The following is a 22,313-nucleotide window of genomic DNA, read 5'->3' on the forward strand; positions in this document are numbered from 1 at the left end:
GTAAGTATCATCCTAGACACACCTTCTTGGGTCGTTAGTCATTCCTGCATTTAAACTAGCAAGATCTAGAAGATTTTTGACCCTTCAGTGAGTCCTAATAGTGCATGTTTAAGAGAAGCAGTATATACAAATGTACTGCCTCATGGCTCAATCTTTTACTCTTTTGTAGAAGTGACTAGATTATTTCACTTTATCTTTTTTTAAACCTCTATAAACTGTCTATTTTATAAATGCTACTTTTTAACATTTATTTTTGGGGGGCCTTGCTAGGTGGCTTGTGGGGTCTTAGTTCTACCAGTCAGGGACTGACTGGGCCCTTGGCAGTGAGAGTGCAGAGTCCTAACTGCTGGACTGCCAGGGAATTTCCTATAAATACTGCTGTTGTTACTTTTTTTTTGGCAGTACTTTTTTGTTTTGAGAGTGCTGTTTTGTTCCATATACTTTTGTGAGAAGAATAACCTCTAGTTATTAAGACAAACACAGACCATATTGTTTGAAAAAGTATTCCTCTTTTAAAATTTAATTTTAAAATGACCCAGGCATTTTATAAGCACAGATAATTTGAAGAATCAGAATTATATATAATTAGCTTATTTATATATCATCAAATTGGATGATTAAGATTTTCTCATTTCTCCTTTTGTTCTCTGTTTTTAACTGCTTTTTGGTAATTTTATTATTGTATTTTATCCTTACATTTGTGTATTTAATTGCTTATACAAAAGGAGAGTCATGGAAGGAGTTAAATTGACATTTAAAATTAGAATTTAGAAACATTCATTCAAACCTATTATGAGTCAGGGAAAACTTTCACAGCTAAGATATCTGAAAAAGTCAAATTTCATCATGATGATCTTACTTATGCTGCAGTCAGGCTGATGGTGGCTTGCAGGTAAAATCAATGTTCTTAAAACTAGTCCATATTTTAGCCTCTAAAATAGCATTTCAACTGTGATTTAGTAGTCTCTAGGACAATTGATACCCTTTGCTTTTTTCTCCTATTTTTATATGACTGTCAGGCAGTAACAGCAAGAAGTTATGGGATCAGTCAGTGGGAATTCACAGTAACTTTCCAAGACAGGGGACGATTTGGCCTCCTTTGCTTTTTTTAAGTGCACGTTTTTCTTTTTATTTATTTATTTATTTATTTTTTGATAGAAATGTGTTTGTTTATTTGAAATTTAAATTACACTGGTGATCCTGTATTTAATCTAGCCATCCTGCTGCTGCTGCTGCTGCTAAGGCGCTTCAGTCGTGTCCGACTCTATGCGGCCCCATAGATGGCAGCCCACCAGGCTCCCCCATCCCTGGGATTCTCCAGGCAAGAATACTGGAGTGGGTTGCCATTTCCTTCTCCAATGCATGAAAGTGAAAAGTGAAAGTGAAGTCGCTCAGTCATGTCTGACTCTTAGCGACCCCATGGACTGTAGCCAACCAGGCTCCTCCGTCCATGGGATTTTCCAGGCAAGAGTACTGGAGTGGGGTGCCATTGCCTTCTCCAGTGTTTTTCTTTTTATTGAAGTATAGTTACTGCACAATATTATGTAAGTTACAGGTGTACGATTCAGTGATTCAGTGATTCAGTCAGCTTCCTGAACAGATTTGAAAAATTCTGTTAAGTACTTAATAATACCCTTGTAAACTGCCATTCTAGGTATATGAGATTGGCCTTGGCTTGAGTGGCTAGTTTTATTTTTCATTTTTGTTTTGTTTTTACTTTATTTTGTCAGTTTTTGTCAGAGACATAAAAATTGTTAAGATTTATCTTTCAGTGAATTATTTCCTAACTCATTTTAAAACTTTGGCATTTCTTTAAGGAAATGTACTAGGGAAGTGTTCAGTAGTCCCAAGTGATGTACACTGTTTTTTCTACTTTATTTATGAAAATATTTTTATGTAAGATTTTTCATGTATATGTTAGTTTTTTCTTACATATTCATTGAATTTTGAGGAAGTTTTATTTGTGTTAAGTTGGAATATAATATTTGAGTATTCAGCAAATATAATACTTGAGTATTCAGCTATAAAAAAATAGCTGAACCTTTTTCATTATTTGCCTGCTGAATTGTTACCACTCTCCTCAGTACGTTACAGACACAGCAGTGAAGTGAATTGGAGGATATTTTGGAGAAGTGGAAAAAGTCACATTTCTGAATGGAATTCTCCAGTTCTATCCTACATTGATATATGGATGATGGTGGTGGTGATTATTCAGTGGAAATTGAAAATTACATCTATGAAGCAGGATGTAAGCAGGTTTATACACACATGCGCTAATAGGGCTTGCAGAAGGGAACCTAAAACTTCCTAGATTTTGCTGGAGTGTCTTGAGGGAAATTACAGCAGGTGAGACTACCCAAGATAGGGGTTCTAAGGAGGATACTACCTTCAGAGAACTTTAGTTAGAGGTAAGTGATTTCCCTTTATTTTCTGAATTCAAACTTACAACCTACACTTCTTGAACTGCAGAAATCATCATATAACATCTAAATTTAGTGTTATATCACTGCTTGCCATTGTGTATTTTGTTAGTGCTATGTGTTTTAAAAAGAATTCAGTATAAATGTGGATTATAAATATCTAGTTAAAAGAAGCATTATAAAATGTTGTTCAGACTATTATAATATTTGGCCTTAATTTAAGTTGAACTCTTGTAAAATTTTATTTTTTTACTCTTACCAGTGGTCTTAGTATATTTGCCTTATTGGCTATTTATACATACATACACAAACATACTTGACTACATGCACACATATGTACACACATATACTTACCTTCATACACAGCATTGATGGTTATGTGTTTTGCTTATTACATATTGTGTTTACTGAGCCACAATAGTTAGGTGTATTCACTGTGGTTAACACTTGGTATTTAATTTCAGATCAGTAAGTATGAAATTCTGTTAAAAATCAGAGGTTTTTTTGTTTGTTTCTTAACTTCGTCTGAAACACCCAGTTTCTGAATTGTTTTATCTCCATATTTAAATAAATTAACATGAGAGTAATATTTAAAATTAAGTAAGAATGGAGTTGCCACTTAGTTAATGTATCATTATAACATCTATATATAACTTTGGTTATTTTTCAGCATGATTGATAGCAGACTAATTTTTAAATAAGTGCTAAAAATTGCCTATATAGTTTTTTAAAACAGCTTTTCATCCTAATGTTTTCTTTATTGAATTATTTCTTAGTTGTTATAACTGTAATATTTATTTTAAGTTTCTGGTCTCCATTTTGTCTGTCCAAGTAGTGTAAAGGGTTCTGCTGCTATTCCGTCTCTCAAATTGAGTTTTGTTCAGCACTAGTCTCCAATAGGTTTAATAGATGTTTGAAAGAAGACTTCTGATTAAATAAAATTGGGAAGCTGTGTAACTGTAATACTCTTTGGGAAGTTTACAATGCGCATTTAATTTTAAGTGCCCTCCGTGTTCCTGTAATAGAGAAATCAACCAACCTTTTCTCTGTGGGACATCTGTTAGTATTTCAAAGGATACTAGGATTCTGAGGAACATATTCACAAAATATTCTAAGATATTTTGTGGAGCTCTGCATTAGACTAAGGTGATTTAAGGAAATATCTACTTTGTTACATTAATGTTTATGTCCTTGTAATGTTGAAGGGAATGAGAATACTAAAATAATATGTTTCTAATTTCCTGTTATTTTACATGTCTTCTTATTAATCCTGAAAAAATAATATCAGCCAAAAGATTACTTACATTAATATTTTAAAAAACTTGATTCTCACTGATTTATTAGGTAATTAGAACTGTCTACATAAAATCAGTCTCTCCGAACTTTATAATCAAAGAAACCTTGAATCTGCTTATTGCAAGCATATTTGAGAGTGTATTATTTTAAGAAGATCTAAATGGTATAACCTCATATGTTTGATATTAACTAGAGGAGAGCATTCTACTTAATAGTAAATTTTAAACACTATCTTTTTATAGGTAGTTTTATTGAGTTGCTTATTCAGTGGTAGTTACTATTCTAGGCCATTTTTATTAGTATAGTTTTTATTCTCTTTTGGGGTAAGTACATTTAAATATCTGTTTATTATGTCAAAATGTGTTCAAAAGTCTAAAACTGGATTTGGCTGTATGGTTCCTTGTAGTGTCTTGGGAAAGATGAGATTAGGTGAAAGACCTTTGTTCCCTAAGTAAACACAATTTAATGACCATCTTAAAGTTTTGAATAGAAAATTGTTAAATTCATACGCATTTGTGAAATCATAAGTGTTCCAGATATTTAGTTTAGACACATTTATATCATAAGTGCTACCCTGATTTAACAGGTAATTTGGACATTCTTATATGGCTGGCTTGGTCACATAACTCATTTGGTTGGTAGAGTAGTCCAAATTTGTCCAAGTATGTAAGCATCACATAAAGAAAACTCTCTTCCATGGACTCTATCCTCATTTTTCCAGGAATTTGTGTGGTTGAACATAGTGGGAACCAGTTTAAAAAGTGGGGACTTTTGCTTTCAGGATGATGGAGTAGATGTACATTGCCCTATTCCTCCCGCTTAAACAACTGAAAATCTTGAACATTATATATAAAATAAACATAAGAAGACTCTGAAAGGTGGAGAAAAGGCATAAAGACTAGGGACCTCAGGATCAAGGAATGACATGGGGTGAGTTCCCTGGGTTTTATTTTTGCCTAATATATCCCAAATTTGGAGCTGAAGATGCTGGTAGGCTGGAAGTAGCAAATAGCACAGACTAATAAGTCTGCTGTCTCTAGCCAAGAGACTGGGGAAAGGACAGCCTGGCAAGGCACAAAACTTAGCCAGTAACTGCTGTGCGGTAGCCAGACACTACCAGAAAGATTGTGGCCCTAACCCTAACCTATGTCAGCTAACGCTGGGTAGGGAGCCTCGAAGTTGTAACAAGGCGCTCCAACCCCCTGCTGGGGTGATTTCAGAGAAGACTGACTAGGAGCCAGAAGTTTCTTCTCTCCTGGGCAGTACTGAACCTCCCCACTGCCATTCTCCTTTTACTGTGGTTAATTGTTGTTAGAGACCATGTGGGGAGCCTAGCCTTACACTCCCACCTAATAGTAAAAAGGTGTTCCTTCCCCTTCCCACTGGAGTAATGTTAGAGGAGGCCTAGATGAGAGTCAGGATTTTTACCACTTCCCACCTCCCAGATAGGGAGGCTAACCCCTCCTATCTGTGGTACCAGTGGAGGCCACAGAGGGAGCAGTGACAGATGTTAGAATTATCTGACAAATATTTTAAAGCAACCATCATAGAAATACCAATACATCAGTGAAAGTTTCTAAGCCCACTTGGAACAAATGAGAAAATAGAAAGTCCTGAGGAAAAAATAGCAGATATAAAGAAAAATGAAATGGGAATTTAGAACTGAGAAATGCAGTAACCACAATTAAAAAGTTAATGGATAGGCTCAACACCAGAATGGAAGAGACAGTGTATAGTGAACCTGACAATAGAACAATATAAATTGCCCAGTTTAAATAACAGAAGTACAGTGGGGGGTGAAAATCCTTAGGGACCCATGGGACTAAAACAGAAGGTCTGACATTGGTGTCATTGGAGTCCTGGAAGGAGAGGAAAAAGAAGACAGGGCTGAAAAAACACTTGAAGAAATAATGCCTGAAGACTTGCCAAATTTGGCAAAAAGCATAAAGCTGCAGATCCAAGAAGCTGAGCAAACCGCAAACAAGATAAGCCAAAAGAACTTTATATCAAGTTCAGTTATAATTAGACTTTTGAAAAGGAAAGACAAAATATCTTGGAAGCAGTGAGTGAGAAAAGGTACCTTTTTTATGGGGGAAAAACAATCTGGTTTCTCATAAGCAGATCTGTCATCAAAAACTATGAAGGTCAGAAGGAAGTAGCACATTTTTCAAGTGTTGAAAGAAAAGAGCTGTCAACTAGAGTTTTATACACAGCAGAAATATTATTCAGGAATGAAAGGGAAATCAAGACCTTCTTGGATGAGGGAATCCTGACATAATTTGTTACTAGTAGACCTACCTTTAAAAAATGGCTAAAGAAAATTCTCTAAATGGGAAATGATAAACAGAAGGCATATTGGAACATTAGGAATGAAGAAAGAACATGGAAAGCAAAACTTCAGTTCAGTCGCTCAGTCGTGTCCGACTCTTTGCGACTCCGTGAATCGCAGCACGCCAGGCCTCCCTGTCCATCACCAACTCCTGGAGTTCACTCAAACAACGTCCATCGAGTCGGTGATGCCATCCAGCCATCTCATCCTCTGTCGTCCCCTTCTCCTCCTGCACCCAATCCCTTCCAGCATCAGAGTCTTTTCCAATGAGTCAACTCTTCCCATGAGGTGGCCAAAGTATTGGAGCTTCAGCTTCAGCATCAGTCCTTCCAATGAACACCCAGGACTGATCTCCTTTAGAATGGACTGGTTGGATCTCATTGCAGTCCAAGGGACTCTCAAGAGTCTTCTCCAACACCACAGTTCAAAAGCATCAATTCTTTGGCACTCAGCTTTCTTCACAGTCCAACTCTCACATCCATACATGACCACAGGAAAAACCATAGCCTTGACTAGATGTACCTTTGTTGGCAAAGTAACGTCTCTGCTTTTGAATATGCTGTCTAGGTTGGTCATAACTTTGCTTCCAAGGAGTCTTTTAATTTCATGGCTACAGTCACCATCTGCAGTGATTTTGGAGCCCCCCAAAATAAAGTCTGATACTGTTTCCACTGTTTCTCTATCTATTTCCCATGAAGTGATGGGACCAGATGCCATGATCTTCGTTTTCTGAATGTTGAGCTTTAAGCCAACTTTTTCACTCTCCATTTTCACTTTCATCAAGAGGCTTTTTATTTCCTCTTCACTTTCTGCCATAAGGGTGGTGTCATCTGCATATCTGAAGTTATTGATATTTCTCCCGGCAGTCTTGCAAAACTTAGGGTAATACAATAGGCTCCTTCTCCTCTTGAGTTTTCTAAATTATCTTTGATACTTGAACCAAAATTATAACACTGTCTGGTGTGATTCTAAATATATGTAAAGGAACTATTTAAGACAATTATATTACAAAATTGGAAGAGGTAAAAAGACAGAGTGTACTTCACTTGAACAGTTAAAAGAATGGGACCAATAGACTAAAAGTTTTGTGTATGTAATATAACATGTAGAGCAACCACTGAAAAAGAGATACAATCAGTTCAGTTGAGTTCAGTTGCTCAGTTGTGTCTGACTGTTTGCAACCCCATGAACTGCAGCACGCCAGGCCTCCCTGTCCATCGCCAACTCCCAGAGTTGGTACACTCAGAAGCATTATCAATAAATCGAAGTAAAATTTAATTCAAAATTTTTTTTCAGGTTATCCATAGGAAGGCACAGAAAAGAAAACAAACTAAAACATTAAAATAGCAAACTTAGTTGCATGTAAGTAGTCTAACTATACCAAGTAAAGGGCATCCCTGGTGGCTCAGACAGTAAAGAATCAGGCCGCAGTGCAGGAGACCTGGACTCAGTCCCTGTGTCAGGAAGATCCTCTGGAGAAGGGAATGGCAACCCACTCCAGTATTCTTGCCTGGAGAATTCCATGGACAGAGGAGCCTGGCAAGCTACAGTCCATGGGGTCACAAAGAGTTGGACATGACTGAGCAACTAACATACATACCAAGTAAAAGGAAGAGATCGGCATATTAGATTTAAAAAATGTGACCCAACAATATGCTAGGTACAAAAAACAGCTTTTAGTATATTGAAATGGCAGGTTGATAATAAAAGGGTTGAAAATTATATATCATGTAAACATTAATCAAGAGAAATGAGGCATGGCTATATTAAAAGGAGATAAAGCTGACTTTAAAGCAGAATTACTAGAGACAAAGAAGGGCATTGTATAATGATTAAAAAGGTCAGTCCATCAAGAAGACAGCAATCTTAAATGTGTACAAACTAAGTTACAGAGCTGCAAAATATGTGAAGAAAAAGCCTTTCAAAATGAAAGGAGAAATTGACAAATCTACAGTTACAGTTGGAGACTTCAGTGCCCTCAATAATTGATAGGTAGAATCTCTAGACAAAAAATTAACAAAGATATGGAACTTAACAATATCATCAGCCAACAAGCTCTAATAGATATGAAACTGTGCACTCGAAAACAGCAGAGTACACATTCTTCTCAAGTGCCTATGGACTACGAATGAGGATAGACCATATCCTGGGCCATAATACAAACTTCAATTTAAAAGAATTAAAATCAGAGAGAGTGTGTTTTTCTGCCACACTGGAATCAAATTGGAAATCAATAACAGTTAATTGGAAAATCACCAAACATTGGGAAAATAAACAATGCACTTCTAAATAATCCATGAGTCAAAGAGGAAATCTTGAGGCAAATTAAATACATATATATATTTTGAATGGAAATGCAGATGTGTAACAGAAATTTTGAGACACAGCTGAAGCAATACTACAGAGAGGAAAGTGTTAGTCTCTCAACCCCATGGCTCCTCTGTCCATAGAATTCTCCAGGCAAGAATACTGGAGTGGGTAGCCATTCCCTACTCCAGAAAATCTTTCCAACCCAGGGATAGAATCCTGGTCTCCCACATTGCAGGCAGATTCCTTACTGTTTGAGCCACCACAGGGAGGAAAATTTATAGCTTTAAATGCTGGCCTTTAGTATAAATTCTTCCATAAGAAAAAATAGAAAATGTTATGTATTAATAATGTAAGCGTCCACCTAACCTGGAAAAAAGAGCAAAAGAAACCCAAAGCCAGCAGAAGGAAGAACATAATAAAAGAGCAGAAATCAGTGAAACTGAAAACAGAAAATCAATAAAAGCAGTTATTAGAAAAGATCAATCCAACTGATAAACCTGTAGCAGGACTGACAGGGGAAAAAGGTAAGATAAACATTTCCAGTATTAAGACTGAAACTACTACTATTACAAACCTTGTAGATATCAAAAGGATAATAAGGGACAGTTCTGCACATATAATTTGATGACTTAGTTGAACCAGTGCCTTGAAAGTACTCATCTTATATGGCTTAGATAATTTTAGTAGCCCCATAACTGTTAAGATATTAAATTCATAATTTAGAATCTCTTAAGAAAATCTGTTAAGTTGGAAAGTTTTCACTGGAGACTTGTACCACATATTTTAGCACAGTGAGCACCAGTTCTTCACAACCCCTTTCAAAAAAAGGAAGGAACTCTCCCCAATGTGTTTTATGAAGCTCCTCTCATCGTCATACCAAACCAGACAAAGGCAGTTAAACAACAACAAAAAAAAACCCTCAAAATTATGACCAAGCCAGTTTCCTTAATGCATATAGATGGAAAAATTCTTGTCAAAATATTAGTAAATAGAGCTAAGCAATATATAAGGAGAATTATATACCATGACGAAGTAGAGTTCATTCCAGGGATTCAAAGCCGGTCAGTATTTTAAAATCATTGACTGTAATCTACCATATTAACAGAGACAGGAAAATTGGCATGATCGCATTAATTGACTTAGAAAAAGCTCTTGACAGAGTTCAATAATCCACTCATGATAGAAACCCTAAAAACTGATAATGGAGGATAATTTTTCTTAAACTTATAAAGAACATATTCAAAAACCTACAGCTAACATCATACTTTGTGGTGAAAGACTGAATGTTTTCTGCCTAAAACATCAAGGTTATCTCAGCAAGGATGTCTGCTCTTATTCATTTTAGTACTGGAAGTCACAGCCAATACAATAAGGCAAGAAGAACAAATAAAAGGTATACCAATTAAAGGAAGAAATAAAATTTTCCCCCTTTTTAAATAACATTTTTTTTTTGGTATAGAAAACCCCAAGGTATTTGTCAAAACAAAGCAAAACCCTGGAAAACCAATAAGTGATTTTAGAAGGTAGCCAGATATAAGATAAACATAAACAAATCAGTTGTGTTTCAAAATATTAGCAAAGAACATGTGGAAAGTGAAATTAAAAATACAATATCGTTTACAGTTGTGGGGGGAAAAAAACCCTTATGTGTAAATATAACAAAATATGATCTGGACCTATGTACTGGAAACTATAAATTCTGAAAGTAATATTTGAATGGAGAGACATACTCTGCTCATTGATTGAAAGAGTCACATGTTGAAGATGTCAGTTCTCTCCCAAATTGTGTAATTTTAATGAATTCCTTTCAAAATCTGACAAACTTTTTCAACCTCATTCTAAATAACATAAAATAGCTAGAATAGCTAAAAGAATTTTGGAAAAAGAATAAAGTAACAAAAATCTGTCTAGTTGATTTCAAGACTTATTATATACTTACAGTAATCAAGGCTTTCTGATATTGGAAGAATAAGCAATAGATCAGTGGAACATAATAGAAAACCCAGAAATAAATCCACACAGATAGCCCAGCTGATTTTTTAGAATGGCACAGTGCAATTCAATACAAGAAGGATGGTCTTTTCAACAAATGATGTTAAACAGTTGGGTACTTTTATTTATAAAACTGAACCTCTACTTAAACCTCACAGCATGTACAAAGATTAGCTCAAAGTGGATCATAGACTTAAACATAAAATGTAAAGTTATAAACTTTTAGAGAAATAGGAAAAAATTTTAGATACAGGGTTAAGCAATTAATTCTTAGATTTGATACCAAAAAGTACAGTCCACAAAGGGAAAAATTGACAAGTTGTATCTCTACGTAATTTTTAAAACATTTGCCCTTTGAAAGCCAAAGTGAGGAAGATAAAAAGAGAAGCTACAGACTGGGAGAAATTATTTGGAAAGCACATATCTGACAGAGGACTAGTATTTAGAATACATAAAGACATCTCGAAACACTGTAATAAAAAACCCAAACAGTCCGTTTAGACAGTAGGCAAAAGACAAAAACATTCTAAGAGCATATACAGATACCAAATAAATACAGGAAAAGATATTCAGCATCTCTAGGGAAATGCAAAGAGCTGGACATAACATGACAGCTGAACAGCAACAAAACAAGTGCAAATTCAAACCTTATGAAGATAACACACTACCAACAGAATGGCTAAAATAAAAAATAATGGCAGCACAAAAAACTGGCAACAGTGTGGAGAAACTGGATCACTCATGTTTTTGGTGGCAATGTGAAGTTATTATAGGCAGTTTCTTATGAAGCTAAACATGAAGTGACCATCAGATCAGATCAGGACCTCAGTCGTGTCCGACTCTTTGCGACCCCATGAATCACAGCACGCCAGGCCTCCCTGTCCATCACCAACTCCCGGAATTCACTCAGACTCACGTCCATCAGTCAGTGATGCCATCCAGCCATCTCATCCTCTGTCGTCCCCTTCTCCTCCTGCCCCCAATCTCTCCCAGCATCAGAGTCTTTTCCAATGAGTCAACTCTTCGCATGAGGTGGCCAAAGTACTGGACTTTCAGCTTTAGCATTATTCCTTCCAAAGAAATCCCAGGGCTGATCTCCTTCAGAGTGGACTGGTTGGATCTCCTTGCAGTCCAAGGGACTCTCAAGAGTCTTCTCCAACACCACACTTCAAAAGCATCAATTCTTCGGCACTCAGCCTTCTTCACAGTCCAACTCTCACATCCATACATGATCACAGGAAAAAACATAGCCTTGACTAGACAGACCTTTGTTGACAAAATAATGTCTCTGCTTTTGAATATGCTATCTAGGTTGGTCATAACTTTCCTTCCAAGGAGTAAGCGTCTTTTCATTTCATGGCTGCAGTCACCATCTGCAGTGATTTTGAAGCCCAGAAAAATAAAGTCTGACACTGTTTCCACTGTTTGCCCCCCTGTTTCCCATGAAGTGATGGGACCGGATGCCATGATCTTCGTTTTCTGAATGTTCAGCTTTAAGCCAACTTTTTCACTCTCCTCTTTCACTTTCATCAAGAGGCTTTTTAGTTCCTCTTCACTTTCTGCCATAAGGTTGGTGTCATCTGCATATCTGAGGTTATTGATATTTCTCCCAGCAATCTTGATTCCAGCTTGTGTTTCTTCCAGTCCAGTGTTTCTCATGATGTACTCTGCATAGAAGTTAAATAAACACGGTGACAATATACAGCCTTGACGACCTCCTTTTCCTATTTGAAACCAATCTGTTGTTCCATGTCCAGTTCTAACTGTTACTTCCTGACCTGCATACAAATTTCTCAAGAGGCAGGTCAGGTGGTCTGGTATTCCCATCTCTTTCACAGTTTTCCACAGTATATTGTGATCCACACAGTCAAAGGCTTTGGCATAGTCAATAAAGCAGAAATAGATGCTTTTCTGGAACTCTCTTGCTTTTTCCATGATCCAGCGGATGTTGGCAATTTGATCTCTGGTTCCTCTGCCTTTTCTAAAACCAGCTTGAACATCAGGAAGTTCACGGTTCACATATTGCTGAAGCCTGGCTTGGAGAATTTTCAGCATTACTTTACTAGCATGTGAGATGAGTGCAATTGTGCGGTAGTTTGAGCATTCTTTGGCATTGCCTTTCTTTGGGATTGGAATGAAAACTGACCTTTTCCAGTCCTGTGGCCACTGCTGAGTTTTCCAAATTTGCTGGCATATTGAGTGCAGCGCTTTCACAGCATCATCTTTCAGGATTTGAAATAGCTCAACTGGAATTCCATCACCTCCACTAGCTTTGTTCGTAGTGATGCTTTCTAAGGCCCACTTGACTTCACATTCCAGGATGTCTGGCTCTAGGTCAGTGATCACACCGTCGTGATTATCTGGGTCGTGAAGATCTTTTTTGTATAGTTCTTCTGTGTATTCTTGCCATCTCTTCTTAATATCTTCTGCTTCTGTCAGGTCCATACCATTTCTGTCCTTTATCGAGCCCATCTTTGCATGAAATGTTCCTTTGGTATCTCTAATTTTCTTGAAGAGATCTCTAGTCTTTCCCATTCTGTTGTTTCCCTCTATTTCTTTGCACTGATCACTGAGGAAGGCTTTCTTGTCTCTCCTTGCTATTCTTTGGAACTCTGCATTCAGATGCTTATATCTTTGCTTTTCTCCTTTGCTTTTCACTTCTCTTCTTTTCACAGCTATTTGTAAGGCCTCCCCGGACAGTCATTTTGCTTTTTTGCATTTCTTTTCCATGGGGATGGTCTTGATCCCTGTCTCCTGTACAGTGTCACGAACCTCATTCCATAACCTCCAGTAATTATACTCTTTTGATTATCCCAAAGAAATGAAAACTAATTAGATGTTCATAATGTCTCCAGTTTTAATATTCCAAAACTGAAATCAGCCCAGATGTCCTTCAGCAAGTAAATGGATTAACTGGGGTGCATACAAACCATAGAATACTACTTATTAATAAAAAGAACAAACTGCAATACACACAGAAACTTGAACGAATCTCCAGAGAATTATGCTGCATGACAAAAGCGAATCTCCAAAGATTACATATGATTTCATTTATATAACATTTTGGATACAACAGTTTTAGAATTGAGAGATTAATCATTGCCGGAGCTTATAGAGTAGCTGAACCCAGGGGAAGGATGGGTAGGTAGTTACTATAACAGGGCAATATGAGTGATCCTTGTGGTGTAGGAATTGTTCAGTCTCTTGGCTGTGGTGGTAGATACATGAGCCTATACACGTAATAACATTATATAGAGCTTACTGTACACACATGCACAGAGAAATGAAAACACTGAAACTGAGAAAAACTGGAATAATATTGGTAGGTTATATCAATGTCAGTATCCTGATTGTGATATTATACTACAGTTTTGCAAACTAGTTACCTACCATTTGGAGGAATCGCAGCATGTACAGGGGGCTCTGTATTACTTTTTATAATTGTATATGAACCTTCAGTAATCTCAAAAATTGCAATTAAAAGTAGATAGCTTAAGTAAAAATACAATCTTTTTCCTACTTTAAAGAGAAATACAAAGTATGTATTCTGAGAAAGATAGTTGACTCTGTAAGGAAGACATAACTGCATATCAGTAGCACAGAATTGCTGAGTATATTAAAATCAGTTAGAAAATAGTTATCAGTGGTAGTTCTAATTTATCTTCTGTGGTTCAGTTTTAAAAATAAAATATGAAGTAGTGAATGGTGGAGAAAGAATTTTATTTGTAAGTTAAGAGTTAAATGAGGATTTATAGGCAATACTGTTTCTTGGTTCTATCTTTTGATTGCACTATACCTAGATTTTCTATATTTCTTAATCAAAGAACTAAGGATATAAGAATTCTCTATATTATGTTCTGAATGCTGAAGAATAGGGTCTAAAAACTTGTGTACAGTTACACTTTGTGTAATATATAAGGAGGTGTAAGTGCTAGAAAATAAAGCTATTATCTTCACTCTGGAATGATAAAAAACAATCACAGTCAACCCAAAGCTAGTTTGGAAAAATGACTCAAGAATAGTTTACCATACTCCAGAGGACAGCTCGTGGTAAGCGTGAGCTTGCTGTGTGTGTGTGAGTGTGCATTTATAATGGCACAGTGTTTATATTTTGTTCCATTTTTATGATCCATAACTTGTTTTTTAGCATCTAAAATATAGTTTGGCATGATTTTGTTGTCTCATCACATTAGGTGAAGATAAATGTATATAACCACAGTAGCCCATACATACTTTATTTGTTGAATCAACAGATCAAACTAATTTTTATGGCTGGCTAATCTTTATTTATAATTAGTCTAGTGGCAACTTTTTAAAAAGTGAATAGGAAACTAAAGAAAATTAATAGTATAGCTTTAACTGGTTTGTGAATCTAAAGGATAATTTCAGCTGTCTGAATCTACATAATCCCACATGCCTTCCCCAAACCATAGGCAAAAAGGAACACTAGCAAAACCCAACTGACCCGTACCTTTTGGAATACTAGGAGACAGAATAATATGAACTTTAAATTACATGAAAATAGCAAAATTATCAAGTTCCAGGAGACCTTCCAGTATTGTTGCAAGTGTGTGTGTGTGGAGAGTATGGAGTAGGACGCTTTAGAGATTCCATGAAACAGGAGTGGGGATTGGAAGACTTGAATGAAGATGGAATACCCTTAAATGAGAAAGTACAGCCGTATGTGCCAAAATAGTGAACTCAGACTTGGACTTGATAGTTTATAGCACCAGCTACACAGAAGGAATTTTAGAGTGAGAAGGGTTAGAAAGTGACAGCCTTGGAGGAATTTTGCTTCTAGAGAAGGAGATAAACCAAAAAGGGATGATGCCCCTGAGTCATAGCAGTGAGGAGAAAAGAAGAAGAGAATGATACTGCAAAATCAAAGGGGACACCAGCCTCTTCTTCACCATTACCCATTCACAAAATGGCACTTTACTAAGTAAAAAGCCTCTTGATGAAAGTGAAAGAGGAGAGTGAAAAAGTTGGCTTAAAGCTCAACATTCAAAAAATGAAGATCATGGCATCCGGTCCCATCACTTCATGGGAAATACATGGGGAAACAGTGTCAGACTTTATTTTTTGGGCTCCGAAATCACTACAGATGGTGACTGCAGCCATGAAATTAAAAGACACTTACTCCTTGGAAGGAAAGTTATGACCAACCTAGACAGCATATTCAAAAGCAGAGACATTACTTTGCCAACAAAGGTCCGTCTAGTCAAGGCTATGGTTTTTCCTGTGGTCGTGTATGGATGTGAGAGTTGGACTGTGAAGAAGGCTGAGCGTTGAAGAATTGATGCTTTTGAAGTGTGGTGTTGGAGAAGACTCTTGAGAGTCCCTTGGACTGCAAGGAGATCCAAGCAGTCCATTGTGAAGGAGATCAGCCCTGGGATTTCTTTGGAAGGAATGATGCTAAAGCTGAAACTCCAGTACTTTGGCCACCTGATGCGAAGAGTTGATTCATTGGAAAAGACTCTGATGCTGGGAGGGATTGGGGGCAGGAGGAGAAGCGGACGACAGAGGATGAGATGGCTGGATGGCATCACTGACTGATGGACGTGAGTCTGAGTGAATTCCGGGAGTTGGTGATGGACAGGGAGGCCTGGTGTGCTGTGATTCATGGGGTCGCAAAGAGTTGGACACGACTGAGCGACTGAACTGAACTGAAGTTAACAGAACGTGCTCACAAACTAAAGAATGCCATCCACAAAATGACTATGGGAAAAAAATTAAACAGCACAGCTGTTGAAAGAAAACAGAATATACGTATTAAAGCATTTCAGCTGATGAATAAGTCTGGAAATAAACACAGCCCTGAAAAAGGAAACCTCAAAAAAATAACCACAAAATAGGATACTGTAACACAGTACTCTGGACTAAATTAAGTATTCCCAAGCAAGCAGAATAGAACCTGGTATTCAAAAATGTAAGGAGAGGAATGGATTAGAAAAACAAAACAAGAAATGCAGGGTGAGCTGATCGAACTTAGGAAGGAAATTGAAGAAAAGATGGAACTACATTAGAAATGAAGAACTAGTTATAAAATACTAGAGAGAAAATAGGATGGAATGAAAGCTAAGGAAGAATATAGAAAATGAGATAAAGTAAAAATTAAGATCTCAAAGCAAATGATTATAAAGGAAGACTGGCAAAGGAATCCAACATAATTGGACTGTGTGAAGCATAAAAACACGGTAGAGCAACACTTATAAACTATAATCCAGGAAAACTTTCTGGGAATTGGGGAAGTTTAATCAACTTTTTGAAAGATTCCTTCCCCCCTGCCCTCAACATGCCTGGAAAAACAGATCTGGAATGATCAACTCTGAGACATATTTTAATTGACTTTTAAACTTGAAGGATAAATTGGACTGGCATCATATTTTTGAAGAGCAGCATGCAAGTCATAGCAACAGAATAGTAGTTTCAAGGAAGTAAAAATTGTAAGCCAAGGATTTGCTATCTAGCCAAATTTTTCTTCAATTATTATGGCAGTAGAAAATCAAACTTTGAATATTGGGGGACTCATTGATTATTTTATCTGTAAGCCTTGAGTTTATTAGAGGGTGAGCTCCACCCACCCAAGAGACCACTGGGGAAGCTTCAGCAAAAGGACTGTGAGCATTTAATATACAGAAGTAAGGACTAAATAAAACAAGGGTGAGGACATGATAGAAGAAAGTATGAAATACTGTATCTTGATGTACAAAGAATGCCTGTCTTAAAAAAGGAAAAGAAAAAGAGAAGGGGGTGTAGAATGAGGAGACGGTTAAATGGGGGGAGACCAGGATACCATTTAAAATTGGCAGTCTAGACACTAAAAACTTAAGGAAAAGGAGGAGGAAGGGTTAAGAATACTAGCAAAAGTGTATATAAATACATTAGAACAAATTACTAGCCTTCCTAAATACCAAAAGAAAACGTAGAAAAACAGCAAAGAAAAGCACCATGTAGGAAAAAACAGTAAATATTAATAGAATAATTAAAATACACAATAGTGACTGAGATGGAGTAAAACATTGGTCCTATTAGATGGGTTTATATTCCCTGTTAAAAGTAAAAGATCGTCGAATTGACTTACAAAACATTAAAATTTGGGTTAAGCAAGAATCCAATAATGGATGCTAAACCAAGGTGAAAACTTGTTGAGGCTCAGTACTTTTGTATGGTCTCCCAAGTGTCTCCTTAAAAATTGCTTATTAGTTGGAGGGAAAGAGACACATGTACCCCCAATGTTCATCGCAGCACTGTTTATAATAGCCAGGACATGGAAGCAACCTAGATGTCCATCAGCAGATGAATGGATAAGAAAGCTGTGGTACATATACACAATGGAGTATTACTCAGCCATTAAAAAGAATACATTTGAATCAGTTCTAATGAGGTGGATGAAACTGGAGCCTATTATACAGAGTGAAGTAAGCCAGAAAGAAAAACATAAATACAGTATACTAACGCATATATATGGAATTTAGAAAGATGGTAACAATAACCTGGTGTACGGGACAGCAAAAGAGACACTGATGTATAGAACAGTCTTATGGACTCTGTGGGAGAGGGAGAGGGTGGGAAGATTTGGGAGAGTGACATTGAAACATGTAGAATATCATGTAAGAAACGAGTTGCCAGTCCAGGTTCGATGCGCGATACTGGATGCTTGGGGCTGGTGCACTGGGACGACCCAGAGGGATGGTGTGGGGAGGGAGGAGGGAGGAGGGTTCAGGATGGGGAACACATGTATGCCTGTGGCGGATTCATTTTGATATTTGGCAAAACTAATACAATTATGTAAAGTTTAAAAATAAAATTAAAAAAAATTGCTTATTAGTTGGAAAGAGGAAAATGTAATAACCATATATAGTGAAGAAACTGGGCAATGCCTTGACCAGGTGATTGAAGTTAGTATCACCAATAGGGATGTTAAGGACATCATGCCCTTTGACTGTGATACCCTTTGAAGAGTACATCATTACTTACGTGAGTATATCATTACTTACGTAGTAGTTTAGTAAGGAAGGCATAAACTGAATCTAACCGTGAGGAACATCAAACAAACCCACATTGTGGAACATTTTATAAGATAACCTAGCCTCTTCAAAAATTTTTAATATCATGAAAGAAAGGCTTTGGAACTGTTCTGATAAAATGAATCTGAAGAGGCGGTCATCCAAATGCAGACTTTGTTCCTGGATTTGATTCTGTACTGGATGGGGAGAAATACTGTAAAGGACATTATTAGAATAATTGACAGAATTGGAGTATGGACTGACAAATTACCAATATTAGATTTTCCTGAATTTGATTAACTCCTTTGTTTTTATAAGAATATCCTTTTTCTTAAAAAGTCCCATTGAAGATTAACGGGGAAAGCGTGTATGAACCTGCTCTCAAGTGCTTTGGAAAAACACATGATGTGACTGTAGGTGGGAGAATGATAAAGCAGAGGTAGCAAAAGGTTAAAAGTTGGTGAGTCTGGGTAAAATGTTTAAGGGAATTTCCTGTTGTTCAAATTTTTCTCTGGTTTTTAAATTTTAAAAATTATAGCTCTGATTGTGAACTATAAGCCAGAAATCAGTACATACATATAGTTTCATAAAGTAGAATTTGAGTTATGTAATTTTCTCACTCTCCCCCTTTTTTAAAAATATATCAAGTGTTGTACTAGTTCAGTTTCCATTTGGAAAGCTCAACTGATTTTTATCAGTCTGTGTTAAGCTATAGATGTGATTGCTCTTAAAGCTTCTTTTGCTCTTATGTTTTTGAAGAATTTGCCTTTTTCATACTTAAAATATGCTCTAGAAGGGGAAAAAATCATTTTCTAAATGTGTTCTTTTCTATGACCTCCTGTAAACTACTTGAATATATGGAGAAAGGCTGGCTATTTTTGGTCTCCCTCCCCAACCCTATTAATGCTTCTTTGTGTTCTGAGGACAAAATTGGAGATGGGTGAAGTTAGAAGCTCCCAAAGAAAGGCAATGCCAAAGAATGTTCAAACTACCACACAAGTGTACTCATCTCACACGCTAGTAAAGTAATGCTGAAAATTCTCCAAGCCAGGCTTCAACAGTATGTGAACCGTGAACTTCCAGATGTTCAAGCTGGTTTTAGAAAAGGCAGAGGAACCAGAGATCAAATTGCCAACATCGGCTGGATCATGGAAAAGGCAAGAGAGTTCCAGAAAAACATCTATTTCTGCTTTATTGACTATGCCAAAGCTTTTGACTGTGTGGATCACAGTAAACTGTGGAAAATTCTTGAAGAGATGGGAATACCAGACCACCTGACCTGCCTCTTGAGAAACCTATATGCAGGTCAGGAAATAACAGTTAGAACTGGACATGGAACAACAGACTGGTTCCAAATAGGAAAAGGAGTACGTCAAGGCTGTATATTGTCACCCTGCTTATTTAACTTACATGCAGAGTACATCATGAGGAATGCTGTGCTGGAAGAAGCACAAGCTGGAATCAAGATTGCTGGGAGAAATATCAATAACCTCAGATATGCAGATGACACCACCCTTATGGCAGAAAGTGAAAAGGAACTAAAAAGCCTTTGATGAAAGTGGAGAGTGAAAAAGTTGGCTTAAAGCTCAACATTCAGAAAACAAAGATCATGGCATCTGGTCCCATCACTTCATGGGAAACAGTGGAAACAGTGTCAGACTTTATTTTTTGGGGCTCCAAAATCACTGCAGATGGTGACTGCAGCCATGAAATTAAAAGACGCTTACTCCTTGGAAGGAAAGTTATGACCAACCTAGATAGCATATTCAAAAGCAGAGACATTACTTTGCCAACAAAGGTCCGTCTAGTCAAGGTTATGGTTTTTCCTGTGGTCATGTATGGATGTGAAAGTTGGACTGTGAAGAAAGCTGAGTGCCGAAGAATTGATGCTTTTGAAGTGTGGTGTTGGAGAAGACTCTTGAGAGTCCCTTGGACTGCAAGGAAATCCAACCAGTCCATTGTGAAGGAGATCAGCCCTGGGATTTCTTTGGAAGGAATGATGCTAAAGCTAAAACTCCAGTACTTTGGCCACCTGATGCGAAGAGTTGACTCATTGGAAAAGACTCTGATGCTGGGAGAGATTGGGGGCAGGAGGAGAAGGGGACGACAGAGGATGAGATGGCTGGATGGCATCAGTGACTCGATGGACGTGAGTCTGAGTGAACTCCGGGAGTTGGTGATGGACAGGGAGGCCTGACGTGAGACATGACTGAGCGACTGAACTGAACTGAACTGAACTGATGTTAGAAGCATTTTGTATATTTTTTTGTAATTTTTTAATCTTATTCCAAAATGAGCTATACTGAGGATTATGTGAATTTTATATACTTGGTAGCTGTTTTTACACTAACTCCATTTTGCCAGATCAGGCTCACTTACCTTTTGAGGAACAACTTGTTCTATAGCAAAAAAATTTTTAAAGATATTTTGTCTTAGTGATTCACTTCTTTTTCTTTATATGTAATAAATATTGTCAAACCATGTCCTTAGACCATGTGTGAGGAATAAAGGTGATATCAAATGAAATTGTGCAATCCAACCTTATATGCTATACAGTACATGGAATTCTCCTTGCCAGAATACTGGAGTAGGTAGCTGTTTCCTTCTCCAGGGATCTTCCCAACTCAGGGATTGAACCCACATCTCCCACATTGCAGTCTGATTCTGTACCAGCTGAACCACCAGGGAAGCCCAAGAATCCTGCAGTGGTTATCTAATTTATCCCTTCTCCAGAGGATCTTCTCGACCCAGGAATCAAATTGGGATCTTCTGCATTGCAGGCAGATTGCCAGCCAAGCTACCATATATATACCAATCATATATGTTGTACTAACTGAAACTTTTTTAATTGCAAAAAGTCAATGTTGAAAAATTAAAAATTTTATACCTACTGATTCTTCAACAATATTCATACAGGTTTCTTGCTTCTGTCTTAAAGCTGTATGGAGAAAAAGAGAACCACGTGGTTCCGCTAGGTGAACAGTCCAGGAGCTCTCATACATTTTCAAGTGGAGCAGTATCTGACAAGCAGTGAGATGGCTGCACAATAGTTTTCAATCTTTCTAATTAGTACAGTGGCGAATTACTAACTGACCCTAAATGTAGTGATGAAAGAAATGATTAGATTTTTAAGTGTACAGATAATGTACACTCAGAGCACTGTGTTTTAACTGTGCAGTTTAAAATAGTCTCCTTTTATTAGAAGAATGCAGTGACGTATGCAGCTGCTTTTTTAAGTGTGGAATTACTTTTTAATCTAAAGAGTGAGGATCTGTTAGATTATTTAGCCAAAAACCACAATGTAAAGTCTATGACAATTAAGCAGAGATGACTGATGTGCAAGACCAGGAAACGTAGCACTCATACAGAATGAAATAAAGTAATTTTTTGCTGTTTTATAATGATAAAATCATTTTGTTGTTGATACTTTTTTCCCTTTTTTGCATTTGAATTCTTAATTTTCTAGCCATTCTGTTTATGAGTATTTTGGTAATTAAAATTTTTTTATATTCAGGACTTTAACGTTATAATATTTCACAATAATTATACAACAATTTGTTTTCTAACTAGGAAGAAGCATTGCATGCATTTATTCAGCCAGAGATCCTGGATGGCCCAAATCAATATTTTTGTGAACGTTGTAAGAAGAAGTGTGATGCACGAAAGGTAGATGCCATGTAGAAATTAATACTTAATTATCTGAGATAATATTCAGTATTCAGTAGATTCTCCCCACTTTTTTTTTAGGGTCTTCGGTTTTTGCATTTCCCTTATCTTCTGACCTTACAATTGAAAAGGTTTGATTTTGACTATACAACCATGCACAGGATTAAATTGAATGATCGGATGACATTTCCTGAGGAACTAGATATGAGTACATTTATTGATGTTGAGGATGAGGTAAATACTTAAAAATTATACTTCAGTTTTGATCAGAGTAACGTGATATTCTTTGAA

General features: G+C 36.9%; 1 protein-coding gene across 3 annotated transcripts in view; it reads left to right on the plus strand.

The window, feature by feature from the left end:
* Window positions 1-22,313, plus strand: part of USP47 (ubiquitin specific peptidase 47) — a 103,878-nt gene that overhangs the window by 51,956 nt on the left and 29,609 nt on the right. For all 3 annotated transcript variants that reach the window (XM_005887185.3, XM_070383929.1, XM_005887186.3), the window contains 2 exons: window positions 21,927-22,022; window positions 22,104-22,256. In XM_005887185.3, the coding sequence (XP_005887247.1) occupies window positions 21,927-22,022; window positions 22,104-22,256 (249 nt within the window). The remainder of the gene's footprint in view (window positions 1-21,926; window positions 22,023-22,103; window positions 22,257-22,313) is intronic.

Source organism: Bos mutus, chromosome 15, assembly GCF_027580195.1.
Source record: "Bos mutus isolate GX-2022 chromosome 15, NWIPB_WYAK_1.1, whole genome shotgun sequence".
NCBI lineage: Eukaryota > Metazoa > Chordata > Mammalia > Artiodactyla > Bovidae > Bos > Bos mutus.